Here is a 21,379-nt window from a genome sequence, read left to right as displayed (position 1 = left end):
AAAAACTTCAGCAAACTGTATGCAGATAAATGTTTTCTTCTTCCATACAAAATACCCACTGCCTGCAGTATGGACAGGTCCTTAACAAAAATAACTACCGCAAGAAAAAAAGCAATGAGTTCGTGCTTTCATCATCTAGGGATTACTCTGGAAAATCTTTTTTTCCTAGTGCCTAATCCGTGGAACCAGTCGGTCAGCTGTGACCGTCATTATGCAATTCTGAAAATTAGGTTCTGCCTTACTTTCGTATATATATATATATATATTTTTTTTTTTTAGACAGAGTCTCACTCTGTTGCCCAGGCTAGAGTACAGTGGTGCAATCTTGGCTCACTGCAACCTCCGCCTCCTGTGTTCAAGCAATTCTTCTGCCTCAGCCTCCTGAGTAGCTGGGACTCCAGGTGCCCGCCACCACACTTGGCTAATTTTTTGTACTTTTAGTAGAGACGGCGTTTCACCATGTTGGCCAGGCTGGTTTTGAACTCCTGACCTGAAGTGATCCGCCCGTCTTGGCCTCCCAAAGTGCTGGGATTACAGGGGTGAGCCACTGCACCCAGCCTGACTTACTTTTAAAAGTATACGAAACCCTCCATTAACCGAACTGCAGTTTGCCACAAGACACAATGAAATAGAACTTTTTCTACTGATATACTGAGGTAATGACGTTTAAACTTAAGACGTCAGATTGATCACATGGGGAGTCTGCCCAGCGTGTCTCCAAGGGCACAGGTGGGCAGGAGAAAGACGGAGGGAGGTGGGGGCAGGACCAGGATGGAGGAAATATCACAGGCTGGAGCCCTCTGAAGAGAAAAACCTCATTTAACCAGCAATAAGGGGAACTGGAATTTTAAAGCAAAAATAATTTGTTTTAAGTTGCTGACTTTTCTAGGAGAAAGGGAAAAAAATCCCTTATGAACATTGATTGACTTCAGTTTGAAAAAGCAACTTTCTAGATCTATCCTCATGTCTTTCCGCAAGCTGGCCACCATTTCCACATCTTCATTACTCAGTGTCCACAATGTTTATCAGTAAGGCCTTCTTCATGCCTCCGAGGAGGGCCTCTTTGAACCTAATTGCACCAGAAATTTTAATGAACCATTCCTCAAGTGATTCCATTTAATTGGGGTTTGTCTATGAAAAGCAAGGTTATTTTTTGTTTTTTGTTTTTCTGAACAGCAAACACTAGCAATCGCATTGTCTAGCCTTTGCATGGCTCTTTACAGTGTTCCAAGTGCTTCCACAGAGATAGCCCTCACATCACCTGGGAGGTAGGCAGTGCCTGCCCCAGGTCACACATGAGGGACTGAAGGCTCACAGCATGGGTGGCACTTGCCTACGGTCACTCTGCTAGCACGCTGTGGCCGGAGCAAGCACCCGATCTCCTTACTCCCATCCCAGCCCGAGTGCTTTCCCACTGGCTGGGGGAGTTGCAGGCACGTTTATTTTGGCAGACTTTGCAATAAAATGCTTTGTCTTTGGAATGAGTGGAGTGCAAGAAAAATGTCTCTTAGCAAGCAGTTTCACTGCGTTTGTGATCTTACAGTGAGCCCTGGGACTGGGCTGTGTCTTCTTAGAAGGTGGTCGTGATGGGTTTGTCTTCCTCGACTGTTGTAGGTTTAGAGCGGGGTGGTTTGCTGGCAGGAGATGAAGACCATTTGACTATATACAAACATACAGGATCCTCTGAGTCATTTGGAATCCTCAAACCCACTCACACGTGTGTCATTTTAAGTAGGGATGCCTTTTATTTCTGCCATGCCCTGGGAAGGGCAGGAGGGTTGGGCGACTGGTTGACTTGGCTGTGAAACATCTCTAAGTACCCACTGAGCCTCACATCACATCTGGATCACCATCTGGGTGCATTAGCTATGACTTTTGCCACATCCAGTCATGCACATGTGCCCTTGACCCCAATGGGGCTGCAATGGACCTGTGCAATTTGTTTGCAGCCCTGGACATACTGCTCCTCCCCATGTAATGAGGCTGCTGTTCCTACGTTACAATAAGGACAAAAAGAGAGGAGAGAGCTGAGGTTATCAAGTGAAGATCAGGAGTGTACTTTAACCCACAAGCCTTGTGGGCCAGATACTATGAATGGGAGAAAACACTAAATTTGCTCTAAAGCATTTTCTTTAGCCCACCAGGGCCGAGGAAAGATGTTGTTGTGAATTTAAAGTCAGAATCCCAGAATTTAAAGTCAAATCACCAGAATGGTCTGGTAACCCTGGCGACCCAGCCTCTCCATCTTAAAATAGTCTCGGGGAAAAATTCCCTCCAAATGTTTGTTTATTCAAGATCTTTCTTTCCTTTGAATGTCCCCTGCTCTTCATTTCTGCCTTCCGCTGGCCTGTGTGTCCTGCCTTCGGTGAGAGTTGTCATTTGTGTTCTGATCATATCCCACTCCCCTAGGTGCATGGAGGTGAGAACAGGGGCATATTCACCTTTGTTCTCCACACAATGTCCACCTGGCCCTGTGGACACCTGAGGCCATCGGTGAATGGCTGCAGCTACGAGGCATCAGGAGGGGTTGAGCTGTTGCCAGAGCTTGGCTTGGAAGGGCTGGAGGATGATGTGGGTTTTGGGTCATTGTTACTGTGACCACCTGCTGGTTTGCCAGGTTGACATCTGCTGTCACAGCCTAATGACTACCAGGGCCCTTCTTACTTGCGAAGTGTCCTGGATAGAACAAGAAGATATGATCATTCTATTCATTGAAGAAGCAGGCAGCGAGGTGGTTTGAGTGTCATGACAAAGGGAGATGTAAGGTGGTTAATTTCCAGCCACTGTCCCTTCAACAATTTTGCTAAAAGAAGAGGGTTTAATTCAGACCCTCCTGAAACTGCATAGACTGCTGCCTCTGTCCGTGTCAGTTTAGTACTGGCTGGGGCACCTCTGGGCACCAGACTAGATGTGTGAGGCTCCTGGTTCTGAGGACCAGCCCAGGGCGCCCGGCATGGCCACCCAGTCTTACTCCCGGGCTTCTCTCCTCCGTTATGTTGCGGTTCCGTCCTTTCTAAGACAAACGCTCCTTGCTTTTCCAGCTTGGTACATTTGTCTGCTTATGACACTGGAAAGAGCCCAGGAAGTAACAGGGTTGATGGTGGCAGCACCAAAGGAAATTGAAGGAACTCTGTTGAGAAGAGGTGGGAGAGGTGACAGCTGCCTGGCCTGCCTCGGGAGGAGGCTTTCCAAGTCAGATCAGGATGGCGCTGACAGCCCCTTCTGCAGAGAGGTTGCTCGCAGAACCACAATTCTTCATGAGCAAGAGGAGTCCGAGAGCCCTCAAAATTGCAGCAACAGCAGAGGGCCCTGGCTGGGGCTGCAGCAGACACCTCAGCAGGCCACGAGAGCTGGAGGTGTGTGGATGTGGGGGCCTCGGCTTTCCTGGCTGAGCTCTAGCCCTTGGAGAGGACAGAGGCCCATCCACGCACTCCTGAAGTCACAATACACTTTGATCATCCCCTCAAACCAGGTACCCCCTGGAAAGATTCGGCCGGCGACCCTCTGTCCAGGGGCAGCTTCTCCACCTCCTTCCTCCTCCAAGGCAAGGTGCTTTCCCCAAGGCTCTGGGCTTGCTGGCTTCACTTCTTGGCGACTAACCAAGGACTCTGGCCCTTGAGGAAGTATAGAGAAGGGGCATTTGAGAAGGAACTTCTCTGATGATAGGCACATCCGAGGGTGCCTCCCTGGCCAGGACATCCCCCCACCCCCAGCCACTGGCTGCCAGACTCCCAGCCCCTCAGAGTTGGGAGGTGCCCTCTCTACCCTCTTCCTTCCATCGCCATCCCACTTGTCCTCCCCTACCTGAGAAGCGAGCATGGCCCAGGCTTGAGCTCACTGGAAGATTCTATCGAGGAAAGGAGCTTGAGCCCAAGGTGGGGACTGCCTACGTGCAGGGCCAGCTTCTCCATCTCTGCTTTGTAACACCCCTCTCAGCTGACTCAGTCATCTGCTCATTCTGTCCACACTGGCCACCACAGGAGCTTCTGTCCTCAGCACCCCTGCCCTAGCTGGCTGTACCCCTCACTTAGCACTTAGCACACTTGTCCCTGATGGGTGTGCTCCTGGTGGTTCTGGTGAAGCTCCTGGAGGGTGGATGGGTGTGCTCTTGGGTGTGCTCTGGTGAAGCTCCTGGAGGAGCTGGGTCTTACAGTCCTAGGGGCCTCTTCCCTCTCCTTCCCAGCCTGGCAGGAAGCACAGTGTTTGCACACAGCAGGTGCTTAACACAGCTGGCTGATAACTCAGCAGGTGGTATATGTATATGAGGCCCCGTGGAGGGCTGGATTGTAGGGGAGACACTGCGCTAGGTCCCTCCTGAGCCTGGGAATAAGAAAGTCCTTGCCCTTTAAGAGTTCACCATCAAAAATGGAAGAGCCCCTTTGCACACTCTCACATAAAGTGGAGGAAGAAAAGAATACTGAGTTCCAGGCAGTTGCAGGGAGGAGAGACTCCACCAACTGAGGAGCCCAGAACCATCTCTCCAGGGCCATGGGATCTGAGCTGGGCCTGGAAAGGAGGCAGATAAAAAGAAATGGCATCTCCAGGTAAGGGCCTGGCTCAGGCAAGCATGTGGAGGGGCAGCAGAGTGTGTGCGCAGGGCGAGTGGCAGGCCCTGGAAAGAAGGTGGGCCTGCTGGGGAAGGCCCTGGGGTGCAGGGGGCCGTGGCCCTCTACCTCCCTCTAAGTCTCCTTCCACAGGTGCTTGGCTGTTTCTCAGAGACAAACTTTTCTAGCAGCCAGAGGTCACTTTGCATGTGGATTGCACCCAATTCTGCCTGAGTGGCTAAGACATGGCTCCCTTCCCTGCACCATCCTCCCATTTCCTTCACCACAGTGAGGGGCTTCCTGCTTCAGCGACCCCTTGGGAGTTCTGCTCCTTTGAGAGGTGAACGGCTGCTCCTGCCCTTGCTTTCCTTCTCTGCTCCACATCTTGATGTGGTGTCCTTTTTTCTGAACACTCACAGGGAGCCTGCTCTTTTCTTTTGAAATGATGTGGAGTCTTGGGTGCTTGATGTCTCAAGCTGGCTGAAAATGTGTCCAAGTCCAGGGCAAGGGGAGAGACACGCTGGGGGAGTGTGTGGGGTGGTGAATGGGAGGGACACAGAGGGCCTGAGAGGAGGGAGGTGGGTGGGCCTCCCCATGCCAGTGCAATGTCCCTGAATGTTTATTGGGGCTTTGCAGGTGGCCAGTGCTGTATTGCTTTCTCTCTGATACATCCTCCATGTCGACACCAATGTGAGAAAGAACTCCTACAGCTGTTCTTGCCCTAAGGCAAGCTGACCCCGCTCACCCTACTCCTGGGTGGCACAAGCCTACTCCGAGTTTTGTTATTTGGGGTTACAAAGCACACACATGCCACACACAGTTTTGCAAAACCAATGCCATGCATAATGTCACAGCCAAATAACTCTAGGTGGTGGGGGACATGGAGTACTCCAGTCTCCACGATCCTCCCAGGAGGTGACCTGCCTGTGGGGCCAGAGGGCCTCAGGGTGTCAGAGCTGGAAAGTTTTATGGAGGTCATCCATGTCCAGCTTCTTCACTTGACGCTTGGGGAAACTAAGACCTGGAGTAAGGTGCCCAAGCCACACAGTGAGATAATGGTAGAGAAAGAACTAGAAGCTGAGTCTCTGGACTTGCTGGCCAGTGCCCTCCTCCTCTTATGGGCTAACGACAACCCTCCCCAGCTCCATCCTATCCCATTCTGCCAGGTGAAGGCAGGGCCGGGGAAGGGAGGCCAGCACTGGGTGGGGCTGAGATGGGGCGGGGTGGGCATGTGTGGAAGGAGCCTCCTCTTCCCTCAGCAAGGGAAGCAATGTGGCTTCCCTTGGCTCACATGACCACAACCACATAAGTCTCAGCCTTGGGGAGAGGCACCATTCGGGCCCAGATGACCCGGTCACACTGTCACCCATGGGGTACTGGCTCATTCTTTGCAGGTATCCAGGTGGACAATGCTAGGCATGTGTCCTGCTGTGCCAGAGCACACAGCCACAGACACTGGAATGACAGAGGAACTACAGGAGACAAACGGCCTTAAGACCCAGTGCCTTACAATTTACAAAGAACTTTCACCAACATGCTCAGTGGGCAGGGCTCGGTGCACCTCTGGCTCCCTGGGCAGGCAGTTCTCACCAGGAGGTGCCGCAAGTCCCCCAAAACAGACAGCATGTCTTTCTCCTCTGCAAGCCCTCTGTGGCCTCTGCCCATAGGGCTGGCCTTTCCCTGGTCCCTCCTGCAAAGTGCCTGCATCTCCCGTTCCATCACTGGATTGTTCCTTCTCGCCTGGTTGTCCTGGTCTGCTGGGCGTTAGTATGGACTCACAGCTACTGTGCAAACTCTTTGACCACGTGTCTTTTTACTTCTCTTCTCCCTGTACTGCATTTGACACATGGCCAAGATTCAAGTGGAGAGGCTTGGGGGCAGGGGCCTGAAGTCAGGAGCCTGGGGTGCAGTCCAGTGATAGGGTGGGGTCCTGGCTGAGTACTGTGGCAGCAACAACCGTGTGGGGAGACAATGTGTTTACACACACGGGGCTAAACCTCAGGGGGCTGCAACCCACTGGGCAGGGCAGTGTGGGCTCCGAAACCAGGCCGAGCCTTTTTTTTTCTGTGACCACTAGGTGGCCTGAAGTGATGTGTGTGACCCTGCCTCAGTTACGGCAAGGACCTTCCCCATCCCCTGGGCTTCCCAGCCACCACTGTCTCCTCTCTACTTGTTTTCCTTGACTCTGACTTTTAAACTTCTCTTTACACACATTTCTATTTTATTACATAGATTCTTGTGACTTTGAATCCTTTGTGGCAGTAGCTAAAGTGTCATAAGTAAATGAATAACCCTAGGACTGGAACAAAAGAGGTTTCTTTGCCCATTTACCCAGGATATTCAGCTAACACCGAATCTCCCCTTTCCGGGTTCCAGTGAATGTTCTACTCTATTCTGAGATTATCAGTGAGCTGTGATTGCCCTGGCCAGAGCCTGAAAGGGAGGGGGTTAGAAGAACAGGGTCACACCCTAATTGCTTAGGCCCTTGCCTGGGAGGGGAGAAGTGTGGCCTGGAGGTGGGGACACCCGCAGCTAGGGTGACTGTGAATTCTAAGGGGCAGAGGATGTGGGCTGGGCTGCATTATGACTTTTGGGGGCCCTGGGCAGTTTTGCCTTCCTCCATTAAAAAAATACAAAAAATTATATTTTACAATTGTGCTGGTAGAAAGACAAAAACAATCCTGGCTGGATTCATTGTTACATATTCACTTTTTTTTTTTCTAAATTTAAAAAGGTGAAAAATTAAGATATTTTTGTGTCCTCTAAAAGTACTCCATGGCTGCTGGAGAAGTTGTCCCTGGGCCACAGGGCCATGAGAACCCGACCCAGGGCAAGAAACATCCCTGGGTTCAGATGAGCCCTCTTTGTGCCCACAGAGATCAACTCTTGTTCACCACTGCATGGCTTCACTTTTCTTTTTTCTTTCTTTCCTTCTTTTTTTCTTTTAAGGCAGGGTCTCACTCTGTTGCCCAGGCTGGAGTGCAGTGGTGCGATCATAGCTCACTGCAGCCTGAAACTCCTGGGCTCAAGCAATTCTCCCACCTCAGCCTCCGGAGTAGCTGGGACTACAGGCGAGTGTCACCACACTCAGCTACATTTTGAAAAATGTTTTTGTAGAGATGAGCGTCTCACTATGTTGCCCAGATTTGCTTCTCTTTTCAAATGAGGAGCCCAAGACTTAGAAGAGGAAGTTGTCCAAGTTCTAAGCTAAGCTAGTGACATTTAGAGTAAGAATGTTGGTATAGACGTTTTGGGTCTGAGCTGCATGTGATTTCATTACCATGAGTGCTTGTGAGTGTGACCTCATCCCCACACATGGCAGGGTTCTGTCTAATGACTGTGAAGCCCACTAATTTAGAGTTTTGTGTGACAGCATGTGGACAGAGTCTGAGGTTAAATTTCCACTTGCGTTGTCTAGGAAGAAAGGATGTGTAAAGAAAATGCAAAATGTAAACCAGATGGGGATGTATGTAAAGTACTGGAGTAATTTGTTGTTTTCAAGCTTTTAGAAGCACAAATTTATGTTGTCAAACAGCTAACAATAAACCTGTATGCTACACCATAGGTAAGACTTAACTGGTCATTAAAACCGGTTTCCTGAGACCTTTTCTAAGCAATGCTGTAAATATGGAAAGCAATATAACATTATTTCTTAAAAAAATAAAAACAACTTCAGATTGGCCCAGCCCAAGCCCAGATCTAGGCATGTTTCTGAATGCCCTTTGCTGGAGTGGAACATCAGATGAGGCAAAGCTCCTTCAACTGCTAGTTGTGAGTGAACCCACAAACTCATATCAAGTCAACAGCCATGATTAGCAATAGCTGGTACTAGGGACTGTAGCTCAAAACAAAACAAAGCAAAACAAACAAGCAAAAACCTACCATAACCCAACAGCAAGAGCAAATGGCTCCTTTGAAACCCTGGGGGCCCTTAGCACAACTGAACCTAAATGCTCACACAGCAAGCACTGTGATAAACTTGGGATCTGTAACAACATACATTGCTCAATAAAGTTCCCCTCCCTCCCTTTGTTGAACCTCACATTTCAAAACCTTACTCCATACTTCTGAGGACCCCTACTTCTGGGAATTGCTGCTTGCACAGGAGTGAATGTATTTAATATAATGATTAATCAGGATCATGAATTGCCATTTTTCATTTTTAATAATGAAAATCCATAAGGGTTTAAAATATTCTTGGACACACCTAGCTTAGCAAATATCATGGACCTCTACATTTATGTGAATTCACACATGAGCTAGCCAGCACCTCAGTTCTGGCTGGCCCCCTTTGGCACCAGGACACAGTAATTTATTAAGCTTTGATACTTAATAAGTGTGCACAAATATCATGCAGACATTATGACCAAACAAAAAATGTATTAGAGACATAGGCTTATACAAAACATCTTGTAAACAAAAGGGAAGAGGTTGATATTTTCTGTACAAAATATGCAGGTTTTTCTTTCTTTTTTAATAATCTGTAAGATGCATCATACTTCTGGCATTTTCAAAAAGTGAAAACTGTATAAAAATAAATATTCTATGTACAAACACACACAGGCCAATCCAAGGTTAGAGGCATCACTGCAAAACAAAAACAAAACAATGTTCTGTTAGTTTCAGTGGGTCTGCAGAAGTTTATTTCCTTTGTAGGAAGGGAGGTAAATCTTGTCCTGGGTTGGATGGGAGTTCTGGACAGGAGAACTGTGGGAACCCTGGGCCCCTAGGTGGAAGAAACTGGTGGCTACCTTAGCTCCCTGAAGGGAGGAAACCAAGTTCACCTCTCTGTGAATCCCCTTTGTGGTCACTAGAGGGCACTCTCTTTCTCTGCTGCCTTTGGAGGCCTGATTGTTGTAACCACTGCATTGTCCCAGATTGGACTTAAGGTGTGAATGAGTAGTCTTGAAGCTCTCTGGTTGCTTCTCCAAGACATTGCAGCTCTTGGTAGTGGCTGTTCTTCCCCTGCTAAGCTCAACCATTTCTATCTCCTAACCATTGGCAGCAACCTTAAAGAGGAAATTTTTTTTAGGGGTCAAGGGTTCAGAGGTCTTACGACACCTCTGACCTGCTTTTGTGGCGCTTTAACTAGGTCTAGGTGGAGCTTGGCAGGAGGACGAGGCCAGGCTCCGGGGATGGATTCTGGGGAGGCATCTCTCTTGAGTGTTGAGCTTTTCCTTCTTGGGTTAGGGGGTGCTTTAGGTATCCGGGCAAGTAGGTGGTCAGCGTTGGCCTGGGGTCTTGGTGGTTTCACCACTTTTACACAACCCAGTGCACTAATGAGATTCTGGCATCTTAGTACAGGGGAGCTTGTTCATCTCATCGTAAGTGTGACTCTGCTGTCACTGGAACAGGACTGGATTTGTTGAGCACAGATTCTTGAACAGGTTGGAGTCTCCGGCCCCTTTATGAGGATGAACCTTGAGACAATGGTGGTGGGGGGTTGGTGAGAAGACTTGGAGTAAGAGGCAAGGTCGAGGGAGATGGTATGGGGCAGCATAGCAGCTGCCACCATTGCTGGGGACCAAGGCGGGGCATCTGGATTAGTTAGCAAGCAGATGGCCCCTGTCTGCCTGGGCAGCCCTGTGCTCTGGGAGCCATGGTTGAATGGGGCGATCACATGCAAGGGCACAGTCCTATGATGTCAGACTGCTCTAACGATGGCAAATGCCAAGGCCAGTGTGAATCAATGAAAACTCATTGTTGATAGGAACTCTGGGAGCCCAGGAGAGATTTGGCTGCAGGTGACATGTGTGGTGGCATGAAGCTCTGCCAGCTTAAATGCAAGGGGAGTGGTAGAGTGGTGAGGAGCACAGCCCCTACAGGAGGCACAGTAGCATGTGAGTTCAGAGTGAAAGCAACTGAGATGTCCTACATCTAAGACATGTCATCACATGGCATAAACGACCTTAGAGGAACTCTATGAGTGATGATCTGGAACTCCTTGGGGAAGTTCCTTGGGGGAAAGACACTACGTACATTGAACACACAAAGCATAAAGATGTCACCTGTGTGGCTGCACGGACATTCCGCGTAGGGTTTGCTGATGTTCTAAGAAGCATTTTTAAATGTTCGTTAACAGCATGCAGTGTATGGGATGTTTAATGGGCACCCTGCCTTTGAGACAGTGACTATTTGACCTATGTCTTGCTGCCTCATCTGTAGCAAGGCAGAATGGAAACTGTGGAAGCTTTATGGCACTGTTGAGAATGGAGCCCCAATGCAAACCGATGGGAAGCCTTACCTTGTTCCAGCAGCCTTGGACTGGTAAGCCATCTTCGCCCTGCAAGGAGAAAGGAAGGCAGAGGGCTCAGACTTCCTGCAGTGGTCCACCAAGCGGGCAGGACGGGGGTAACAAGGGCCACACACATTTTGGCAGCTGATCAGGATATGGCCCACCCACTCTTGTCTATTCCTTTTCTCTACTACAGGTCAGAACCTCAGAAGGAGGTGGAAACAAATCCGGCTATTTTCCCATTGGTTGAGGTCACATGCAGCTACAGTGCAAGGCCAGTAGGGGCTATCCTAGCCTGTGGGACCAGCAAGCAGAGATGTCCTTGTGTGCCATGAAGGAACAGTCTCTGCTGTGGCCCTATGGAGTGCTGGCTGCTCACGGGTAAGCCACTCAGCACAAGGGGGCCTCAGTTTCCTCCTCCATAAAACCTTGGCAAGGACAGTTGCTTGAAGTGACCTCTAAGGGCCTTCCCAGCCTTCTCATTCTCTTATTTGTCTCTCTTCCTAAGCAGAGGGAGGAGGACATGTAGACAGTCCTTCTTTGATGATCAATCCTGGGGTGGGGTGAGGGGCATGAAGGGACAGGCAACCTCATGAGTATTGCAGGACGGTCCCGAGATGCCTTTGGCAAGAAGACAAGGGTTCCTGGCGAAGCCTTAGACCTTGCTGGGAATTTGGGAGTGAAGTGCAGTAACAACATGGGAGTCAACTGCACACTGTCGGTCTCCTCTGTTGGTAGCAACCATGCAGCTCCTTTAGCCTCAAGATGTTCGTGTTCTGCCCTTGGTGACAGAAACCTTCCTGAGTTTTCTTGGGCCCTCATATCCTCTCCTTGCTGGCATACCCTGTGGGGAATCTAGAAATCTAGAGACCCGGTGGGGAAGGTGAGGCTGGGCCAAGGGCAAATGTCTGGTTCTCAGCCCAAGTCTGCTAGACAGGCAGGGCAGACAAGGAGATGGACACGGGGCTTCAGGAGACCCAGAGCAAGTGCTCAGTCCTGAGGGAGCCTGTGGAATGAGAGTCCTCTGCTGCCCTGGTCTGACGTCATCTACCCACGCCAGGGGCTGAAACCTCTCATCACCTGGCATTCAGCAGGGATTGGTCCCAATATGGAGGGCTTAGGAAGTCTGGTTATCTTGTAGTAAAAGTCATGAGCAATAGCTACCCCTGCCCCCCAAGCCCATAATAACACAGAGGAGGAGGCAGAGTGAGAAACAACAAGGGGAAGACACTTCCCCAGTAAAATTAATAGAAAATTGACATATTGATATGGGATGTTATAGAAGAAAATGCCATTTTACATGGAGAGTCAAATCAGGGTGACCTTCATTTTCCCCTCTGGGTTGGGGAGGGGATTGCAGGGGGAGGTGGTACATTCCACAGTTTCAGGGTGACCCTGTGCCGCTTCCCCAGCCTGCCATGGTGCGGTATGACACACGTCACATGGATGCTGGGAGGGAGAGGAGCCTCTGCCAGCCAGAGCGGCATTCCCATTGGTGTGTGGATGGTGGCGGGGGATATGGAGGGCAGGGCAGGCAGAGAATGAAAAGTAATGTATGGTGAGGAACAGAGAGGCCAAAGCAGCTGCTGGCAGAACTAAAGGTGCCCAGATTGTGGGAGGGGATTGTGGCCAAGGGAAGACCTGGTCGGTGCTCAAGGGAGCCTCTGCGGGCCAGAGCGGCATTCCCATTGGTGCATGGATGGTGGGAAGTCCTGGCTGAGAAAGGTGGCTGTGCAGGCTGCAAGCGCAGGGTTTGGCAGGACCAGCAGGGACAGGAAGCATGCTACCTGCCTGCTTGCTCTGCACTCTCCTTTTGTTGCCTACGCTCCTCCTAAAAAGTCCCTACTGCCCTTCAAGGGGCTCTACGACCACCTCTCCGGGTCACACAGCATAATTTCTTATATCTTTTCCTCTTTTGTTCAAGAGAATTCCTGTGTGACCCCAGGGAGGGGATGTGAGACCCCAAATTCTCTTATTACTGGTATGATAAAATAGCTCTTGAACTCCAAACCTATTGGGGAAATTTGGGGAGAGCTGTAACCCCTTGAGCCTTGGAGTGAAGTGTTCCCTTCAGCTTCTTTTGCAGTAAGACGATCAGCGTGGAGGCCTAGACTGTCCATGCCTAGAGAGGGACTGGGCAGGCGGGAATAAACTGCTACCACTTTGCCTGGGACGTGCTTGGAGGAGGGGTCCTTAGCTGTCTCCCTGCCTCCTCCTTAACTACCTTCTTGACCTTTCCGTCTCTCCCAGACTCTTCAGTAAGAAGCCATCTGACCATGAAAGAAAGGGACAAGGAAGGGTCTGGTAATGTCTTTGGAGATTTAAGCAAGAAGGACAAACCCTTTAGGATCCGAAAACCTAATCCTGGACCATCCCCTAGTTCTGATGGTGTCACCTGGGCAGCGACCCACGATCCAACCTGGAAGAATAGGCAGGTGGCCCCTCCTCCACCTCACTTCTAGAGCTTCTCAGTCTACTCTGTAATCATGCCCTTCTGTCCCCCAAATCATGTGACGGAGGGGCAGGGGATACAGGGTTGATCAGGCATCTCATTCACATGTTTCAGTAGGTGTTCAGCCAGTGATTCTGAACTAACTTCACTGCCTGAAGGAAAATAAATAAGTCATGGTTCTGAGAACCAGTCCAGAGAATCCAGTTTCCCAACTGGTCTCTGGTGGCAGCTTTGTCTAGAATCAGCTTGGAGATGAGTATCAGAGGCAGCCAAAACCAACTTCAGGGTGGGAGAGCTGGCTCGCATCAAGTGGCTGTGCTTTAGAAGTAGCTGCAGCAGGAAGCCAGGAAACATCCCGGTAAACTTTGCATGCAAGAGGGTGGCATGACTGGGAGCCCCCAGAGTACTAGCCTTGGCGGGGTGACCCTCGGCATTTACAGAGTGAAGAAGCGGGAAGTGGAGACTGGGTGGGATGGCGGAAGAGTGTGGAGGGTGGCTGGGGAGGAATGCAGTATGAATCACACACGTGGGGAAGCCCAAATCGGCCATGCAGGCAAGCAAGGGCAATGCCATACCAATGGGCATGGGGCATCCAGTCCGTCCAGCCCTGGTAACCCCGGCTCCCCTTTCTCTCCTTTAAAACCTCGGTGTCCCTGTTCACAAAACCAACCACGATGATTATTCAGGTCAAGGCTGGCCAGCTCCAACCATGGAATGGAGAGGCCCAGTCCTACCCTGGCCAGGATGCAGGACCCTTGAGGTATCTATAAACAGGGGCTAAATCCCAGGTGATCCCCCATCTCCCAAATCCAGCTTTTGTGCTCTCTTTGTGCTCTGGAGAGTTCAGCTTTGCACACATACAACCTGCCCCCTCTCCGTTAATCCTCCTCTCTTTACAGACTCATTTAGTGTAAACACAGACAAACTTCAACTTTAGTGCATCATAATTTTTAGAACCTTCAAATGGATTCAAAGGCACTTGAGAAACCCAGCAGAAGTGCCTCATCATTAATTGCTGGCTCTTTTGAGAAGGCTTCCCATGGGGTGTCTGTCTGACTACTGATACTAGTCTGCAGCTTTAAAGGTTTTAGCTGGATGGCTGGTGAGTGTTGGGAGGCTGTGCATTAGAAGCCCCTCATCTGGCCTTGTTCTGCCCAGTTTTGAGCATCAGTGGCCCTGAGGAGATGCTAACTCTGGTGTCCTGCATCCTGACCAAGTGAGGATTCAGACAGCTTGAACTACCGGCCCACAGAGGTGGCCACGAAACAAAGAAAGCAAATCCATGGCTCACAAATGCTACACTGGCTTCCAAAGCCATCCTGGAGCTAAGAGCTGAGGCCTCCCCTAAAAATCCCTTTCCTAGTGGTTTCTTCACTTCCACACATCGATTGCTCTGTATCTTCAAAGGAAAAGGATTCAAAGGCAAGGGATTTAGCCAGAATTACTTGCAGCTGTGGTTATAAAGCAACTCCAACAGCGGGCAGAATTTCACCAGTCAAATGAACAGATAGATTTTGGTAGCATCAGTGTAGACATTTGGTTCTCATCTTAGTTTATTTGCCTTCTTTGTTTCCAGCTTGCAAACCTCAAGGACAAAAACCAGAACAATGCAAGTGATAAACAAAAACATACCAATGGGCAGGGGGCATCTAATCCAGGCGCTCCTTGGTCTCCCTTATCCCCTTTAGGCCCTCTAGAGCCTTTCTTCCCCCTCTCCCCCTGTAAATAATGGTTTAGTCCGAGAAAAAAAACAACATCAAAACTTTAAGATCATTCATGTGTTAAGGTTAAAGACAGAAAAAGAAAAATAAAATTAAAAAGGGAAAAAGAGATGCTTTAAATTATGATATTCTCCCCAATAGGATTTGGAGTCAATACCCACCTCCTCCCCACCCCCAAGGAACCTGAGAATTTGGCTAAGGTGGGTGGGAGGGGGAGGGGAGGACAGGCAGAGGGCTCAGAGCTGCAGGTGGAGGGAACCACAGACTGAAGATTTTGGTGGCCAGTTTTGCTAATACTAAGCCCAGCGTGGGTCTGTGCTGAACACAGTGGCTAGGGACCAACTTCCTTCTCTTTGAGTCTATTTTTGAAAGGCTTTGGGGTGAAAACTTTTTTTTCCCCAATTAATGTTTATCCTTTTGACATTCTATTAGGAGGCAAGGTGATTTTGCTTGGAGCCCTGGGATGTGTGTGAACATAGCATGTATGAGTGTATGCATATATATGCTTGTGCATGTGCGTGTATATGTATGTACGAGTATACAGGTATGTGCTTGTGTATATGTTTGTGTGTGCCCACGTTTGAGTGTGTGTGGGTATGTGCTTGGGCACATGAACACATGTGTGTGCCTGTATGCATGTGTGTCCATGTGCACATATGTATGTGTGTGTCCAGAGCTCACAGATGGCCCCTGGTTCTCAGCTGGGTTCTCCTGTTCTATCTGTGTCTCTGGTTCATCCTGGTCTGAAGTCAGACAGTTATTTGTATATGAATATGTTGGTTTAAGGAATTCATTTGTTTCTGAAAAGCTACAGTAAACATCATTTTTCTAAATTGATTCCTATACTGTATGTGTCAGAGTCTATTTAAAGAAGGGCTGTGGGAAATTCTTTTTAAAAGTGAAGTATCACCTCTGTAATGAATTTGCATTTGCATTTTTATATGTGTGTTTCCTAAAAAGGGGGCTCAGTATGCCCCTAGAGAGTCTTCCTGGGAGCTCCCCTCCTCTATGGAAGGGGGATTATCTAATGCTTGGGGACTTCAACAGTGTCGCTCCAGGGTGACATTGAAGGCTGGGTAGCATATTAGAACAAAGGCTTGAAGTCAGAGTTGGTTCTGACAGTTAGCTGCGTGACTTTATGAAGTTACTTCTTTGAGCCTTAGTTTCTTTACCTGTAAAATGGGTACAATAATACCTGCCTCGAAAATTTGTTGTGAGGTTGGGCATGGTGGCTCATGTCTGTAATCCCAGCACTTTGGGAGGCCAAGGCAGGAGGGTCACTTGAGGCCAGGAGTTTGAGGCCAGCCTGGACAACAAAGCAAGACCTCATTTTTGCAAAGAATAAAAAAATTAGTCGGGTGTGGTGGCATGTCCCTGTAGTCCTAGCTACTCAGGATTCTGAGGCAGGAAGATCACTTGAGCCAAGGACAGGAGTTTGAGGCAGCAGTGAACCATGATTGCACCACTACACTCCAGCCTGGGCAACAAAGCAAGACCCTGTCTGAAAAAAAAATGTTGTGAGGTCTTTGTGCACATTAAATGCTTAATAATGGAATATAGTATGTGCACAGTAAATGACAGCTGCTTCATAATGATAATAATGGTCATTATTTCTTTTTAGCCAGTATAGGAGCCAAAGGTTGGGGTCAGAGGTTTTCATGTGCAGTGTTCCTGCAGTGGAAGGCTGCAGGGTAGATGTTCATTAGAGGAAGGCAGAGGATAAGAATATTTTTGGCTGGGCGCAGTGGCTCATGTCTGTAATCCCAGCACTTTGGGAGGCCGAGGCGGACGGATCACTGGAGGTCAGGAGTTCGAGCCCAGCCTGGCCAACATGCGAAACCCCGTCTCTACTAAAAATACAAAAATTAGCCTGGTATGGTGGCACTAGCCTGTAATCCTAGCTACTCGGGAGGCTGAGGCAGGAGAATCGCTTGAACCCAGGAGGCAGAGGTTGCAACGAGCTGAGATTGTGCCACTGCACTCCAGCCTGGGTGACAGAGTGAGACTCTCACAAACAAACAAACAAACAAACAAAATAATATTTTTGATGTTCCTCCAGATCTTCGGAAATTACTCAAATTTCTCTATTCCAGAGGTTGTCTGCAACTGCCAGTGCATTATTCTAAATGAATTTTCTAAAAATGCAAATTGTTACTTAGAAAATGACATGTGTTTAAATATGTACGCACATATTAGGTATATTCCCATCGGCCTGAAGTTTTGTCTGCCAACAAGGACATCATGGCACAAATCATCCCCAGATGGTAGACCAGCAAAACCACTAGCTATTTGGGTGGGGAAGCTCCCTGGTAAACGCTCTCAGGAGTGTGGCCCCTCATTCTCTGGGTCACGAGCAGTTTCCTAATGAAGAAGGTGGGCAAATCTGCCAGAGTGGGGGATCCCAGTCCAGGATACCCCGGGGGTAACAGACGGTTGGCGTGTTCCAGGCTTTCACAACAGGTAACGGACACCATGGAGCATTGTGTTCTAAGAATCTGCGCAATTGCCCCAAATCTGGTGTCCTTTGAAGCTATTAGAGTAGTAACGTCACCTGCATTCTCCCTGCCTCCCACCCCCAGACAGTGACACAAAAGAGACCCATTGCACAGAGGGAACCCTAGCTGGTAAGGGAGAAAGGGGCAAATAAAGCCAAGGGGCAAAGGCTTCTTAAAAACATAAGTATATGTCTAACAGTGGACTTTGGAGGAGATAAACTGAAAGCTGGTGAGGGGGAGGGGAAAGGATGAAGGACGTGGGATTATTATAATGGAATGAACATATGTGGGGGGAGAAGCAGTAAAGGAAGAGGCCAAAAGAGATAGTGGAGGAGGAAGAAGTGAGGAGACAAGACGGACTTAGGAAGTGAGACATACACACACACATACGCGCACACACACATGCACACACACACACAAACATGCGTGCACCCCTCACCCCCCAAAGCTGGGCATCTCAGAGAGCAGAAGCAGCCTCACTGCATGCACACAGACCTTTTCAGCTGGCTAGTTTGCAGGCAGCTCCACAGTAACACCCAATTTTCCTGAATGATTATATTGCCAGATTCATGCCACCCTTTATCCTTTGACTGATTTCTTACCCTAAAGGTGGCTCCTGGGCCAAATTCACAGAGCTACTTAGGGCAAAAGGAAGCACTCTTAGTGACAAGGTCAGGATATTCTTTCCACTGGTGTGTGTGTCCTTAGAAAGCTCCTGGTCTGGGGCTCTGGGCCTTTGCCCACCATGACAAGGACTTTCCTTCCGTGAACAGGAAAGAGGCTCTGAGACCATCCTTTGATGGGACATGGAGAAGCATACTTGTAAGGTTGTATCTTGGTTCACTGTAAGATAAAACAAATCTCTGGGCCAGGCACAGTGGCTCATGTCTGTAATTCCAGCACTTTGGGAGGCTGAGGCAGGAGGATCACTTGAGGTCAGGAGTTTGAAATCAGCCTGGCCAATATGGTGAAACCCTGTCTCTACTAAAATACAAAAAATTAGCTGGGCATGGTGGTGCACGCCTGTAGTCCCAGCTACGCAGGAGGCTGAGGCAGGGGAATTGCTTGAACCCAGGAGGCAGAGTTTGCAGTGAGCCGAGATCGCGCCATTGCACTCCAGCCTGGCGAGAGAGCAAGACTCCGTCTCGAAGAAAAAAAGAAAGGTCATAATGGGAGGCAAGATTGAGGGGAGACTCTTCCAGGACATTCGGGCATGCTAAGAGTCAAATCCCTGGCATGAAGAAGACAAGCTGCCCTTGACTGGAAACCTGCTCTTTGGGAATAAGTCAATTGGCTCTTTATGGTGTGCTCAATAGAAAGGTGTGTGCCACCTCATTGTTTTCTGAACTTGACTTTTACTAAGTGACACATTCCTAATTTGTAAAGGGGATGGAGGAAAGTGTGTCAAACATCAGAAAGGGGAGGGGGAATCGAAATACTTTCCCACTGATTCCTGGGGCCTCCGTGGATGACTCGATAACCTCAGCTGCTGCAGCATCAGAGCCGCCAGCCCCTGCCCTCCCTGTCTGTGACAAGGGTACTTGTCCTGCCTCCACCTCTAGAGCAACACGGTCACCGTCCCTTGAAGGACTAATTTTGCAGCCTTCAAACGGCTCAGTGTCTCCAGCCAACTGAAAAAGTCTGAAGAAGGAGGTTTAGAAAATACTAATTGAATATAATAAAGAAAACTAGAACATGTCAGAAAGACATTTGAAAGGAGTTAGTATGCCAATGAAGAGGTGGAATGATCAAAGATTTTAGAGGTCTAAATCCTTTGATGCTACACTGAGGAAAGTCCTTCCCAGCGTGCTTAGAGCATCTGGAAGCAGGTCTGTTTATTCTGGCGGTTTCCAGACCTGGTTTTGCCATGGGCAGGGGTGGCGCTGCTGCTCCCTCTTGTTTATAGAAGATGCGGGACAAACGGAGTTGCTTTTGAGCAGCTGCCAGTGAAGAGCACTTAGGAAAATGGGAGTGCTCAGTAAATAGATCTTGAATTGAAGAGAATGTAATTCACTGTTGCCACATAGGAGCATAGGCATTCTGGCACTTTCTGTGCATAAACATGGTATCAGTGTGCAAAGATCAGCCACAAGACCTGGGTTCTGGAGACTGTATGCTCTGCCTCTAACTCTCCATGGGAACCCAGAACACATAATCATCGTCTGGGCCTTGTTTCTCCATCTGTTCCTTCTCCTCTAAGCGCCTTGGATTTTAGGACCCGCTAGAAGACACACTTGGCTTCTAGGGGGTGTGCCCCCCACTCCAGGAAGCCCCATGATGCAGCAGCAGATGAGACCCTCCAGAGGGGAACCCAAAGGCCATCTCTTGGTCAGATGTAGTTAAATTCTCCCTGCTGGGCCCAAATGCTGAAGGCCGTGGCAGGTGCCACACCCTGTTACGTGGCTGTGGGTGCCGTGGGCATTTGGTAAGTGTGTCCTGGTGAAGATGGAAGAAACCAAAGGGACAGCAAGGGTCTGAGAAGGCGCAGTCCTTTCAGAGCCCTGCCGACTCTTTCCAAGAGAAATAGTGGCTGTAATATTTTTTAAAAGGGTTGGCTGCTTCCAACAGCTGTCTGCTTGTTCTTGGAGCTGGAATTTATTTTCTCTCTCACCAGTGGCCTGGAATGTCTGGCAAAACCAAGTTTCAGAAGGCGAGGACAAGGTAGCAATGGATCTAAAATGATCATGTAGGGGCCCACAATCAGGGCAACCTAGAAAGAGCTGGACACACGGCTCTCGTTGCTGGATGGCAATGCTAAGCTGGTGACTGCCGTGGGATTCAGTCTCTCCTTGCTGTGTGGAAAAATACAGGCTTCCATGTGAGGATCAGGCCCCACGCTCCCTACATGCCATGGGTTAAGGTCTTCCTTGTAAAGCCTTTCAATTTAGGATGACTTATCAGGAAAAACTGTTTGCCATGTTGGTCAGGAATCACTGATTGATCATTCCACCCCAGCATGAAGACATTAGTAACCAGAGCACGAGTGCAGGGGCTCAGACTCACCCGGTTTCCCTTGTCCCCAGGTGGTCCGTGTAAACCCTGCAAGAGATCAGAGGAACAAAGGCATGTTAATGAGGACACACAGGCCGGCTGTACAGTGCTTTCTTCCAGGCTCATCAAACTCTCCCGATGCCTCACTCACCGGAGACAGGTTTAATTATTCCCATTATACAGAAAGGGGACAGAGAAGCAAATCGCTCAGAAAACTTGACCTAGAGGCAAGTGATGAGTTCTGAGCAAAGCCAAGAACACACTTCAGGCTGGGCGTGGTGGCTCACGCCTGTAATTCCAGCACTTTGGGAGGCCGAGGTGGGCAGATCACGAGGTCCAGAGAGATCGAAACCATCCTGGCCAACAAAGTGAAAGCCCATCTCTATGAAAAATACAAAAATATTAGCTGGCCGTGGTGGTGGGCACCTGTAGTCTGAGCTACTCTGGAAGCTGAGGCAGGAGAATCACTTGAACCTGGGAGGTCGAGGTTGCAGTGAGCCAAGATCATGCCACTGCACTCCAGCCTGGCAACAGAGTGAGACTCCGTCTCAAAAAAAAAAAAAGAAAAAAAAAAGAACACACTTCTGGTTTTCTCGCCTCTCCGGCCTGTGGCTGGGTTTTCCCGAGGTCACTACCACGGGTGAGGGGTCAGTTCTGAGGATGCGCTTATGGGGGCCAGGAATGCTCTTGGCAGAGGTGAGTTCCCAAGGCTCTCCTGCCAGGCTCTTGCTAGACCCTCTTTTCAAGGTGCAAAATGCTCTTCATTCTATAGCTAGAGGAATTTACCACGAGGCAAGGCTGGCCCAGATGTGCGTACCTGACCAACACACACAGCCTCCAGTGGATGGGAAACTAAAGTGAGGGCTCTCTCAGGCAGACACTCAACTTCTGTAACAAAGTGGTGGGAAGGCATGCTGCGATGGAAAGCCAGGTGTCCCCTG

At 49.3% G+C, this 21,379-nt stretch overlaps 1 protein-coding gene across 1 annotated transcript in view; it reads right to left on the bottom strand.

Annotated features, from left to right (window-relative positions):
- Window positions 1-13,402: 13,402 nt before the first annotated feature.
- COL13A1 (collagen type XIII alpha 1 chain) overlaps window positions 13,403-21,379 on the bottom strand; it is a 79,192-nt gene continuing 71,215 nt past the window's right edge. The window contains exons 33-36 of the mRNA XM_058437018.1: window positions 20,451-20,486; window positions 14,817-14,950; window positions 13,807-13,884; window positions 13,403-13,694 (exon numbers count right to left, since the gene is read on the bottom strand). Coding sequence (XP_058293001.1) covers window positions 13,403-13,694; window positions 13,807-13,884; window positions 14,817-14,950; window positions 20,451-20,486 — 540 coding nt within the window. The remainder of the gene's footprint in view (window positions 13,695-13,806; window positions 13,885-14,816; window positions 14,951-20,450; window positions 20,487-21,379) is intronic.

This window comes from Hylobates moloch, unplaced genomic scaffold, assembly GCF_009828535.3.
Source record: "Hylobates moloch isolate HMO894 unplaced genomic scaffold, HMol_V3 SCAFFOLD_3, whole genome shotgun sequence".
Lineage (NCBI taxonomy): Eukaryota > Metazoa > Chordata > Mammalia > Primates > Hylobatidae > Hylobates > Hylobates moloch.
The sequence above is the reverse complement of the archived record's forward strand: the minus strand, read 5'-3'. Positions and strand labels throughout refer to the sequence as shown.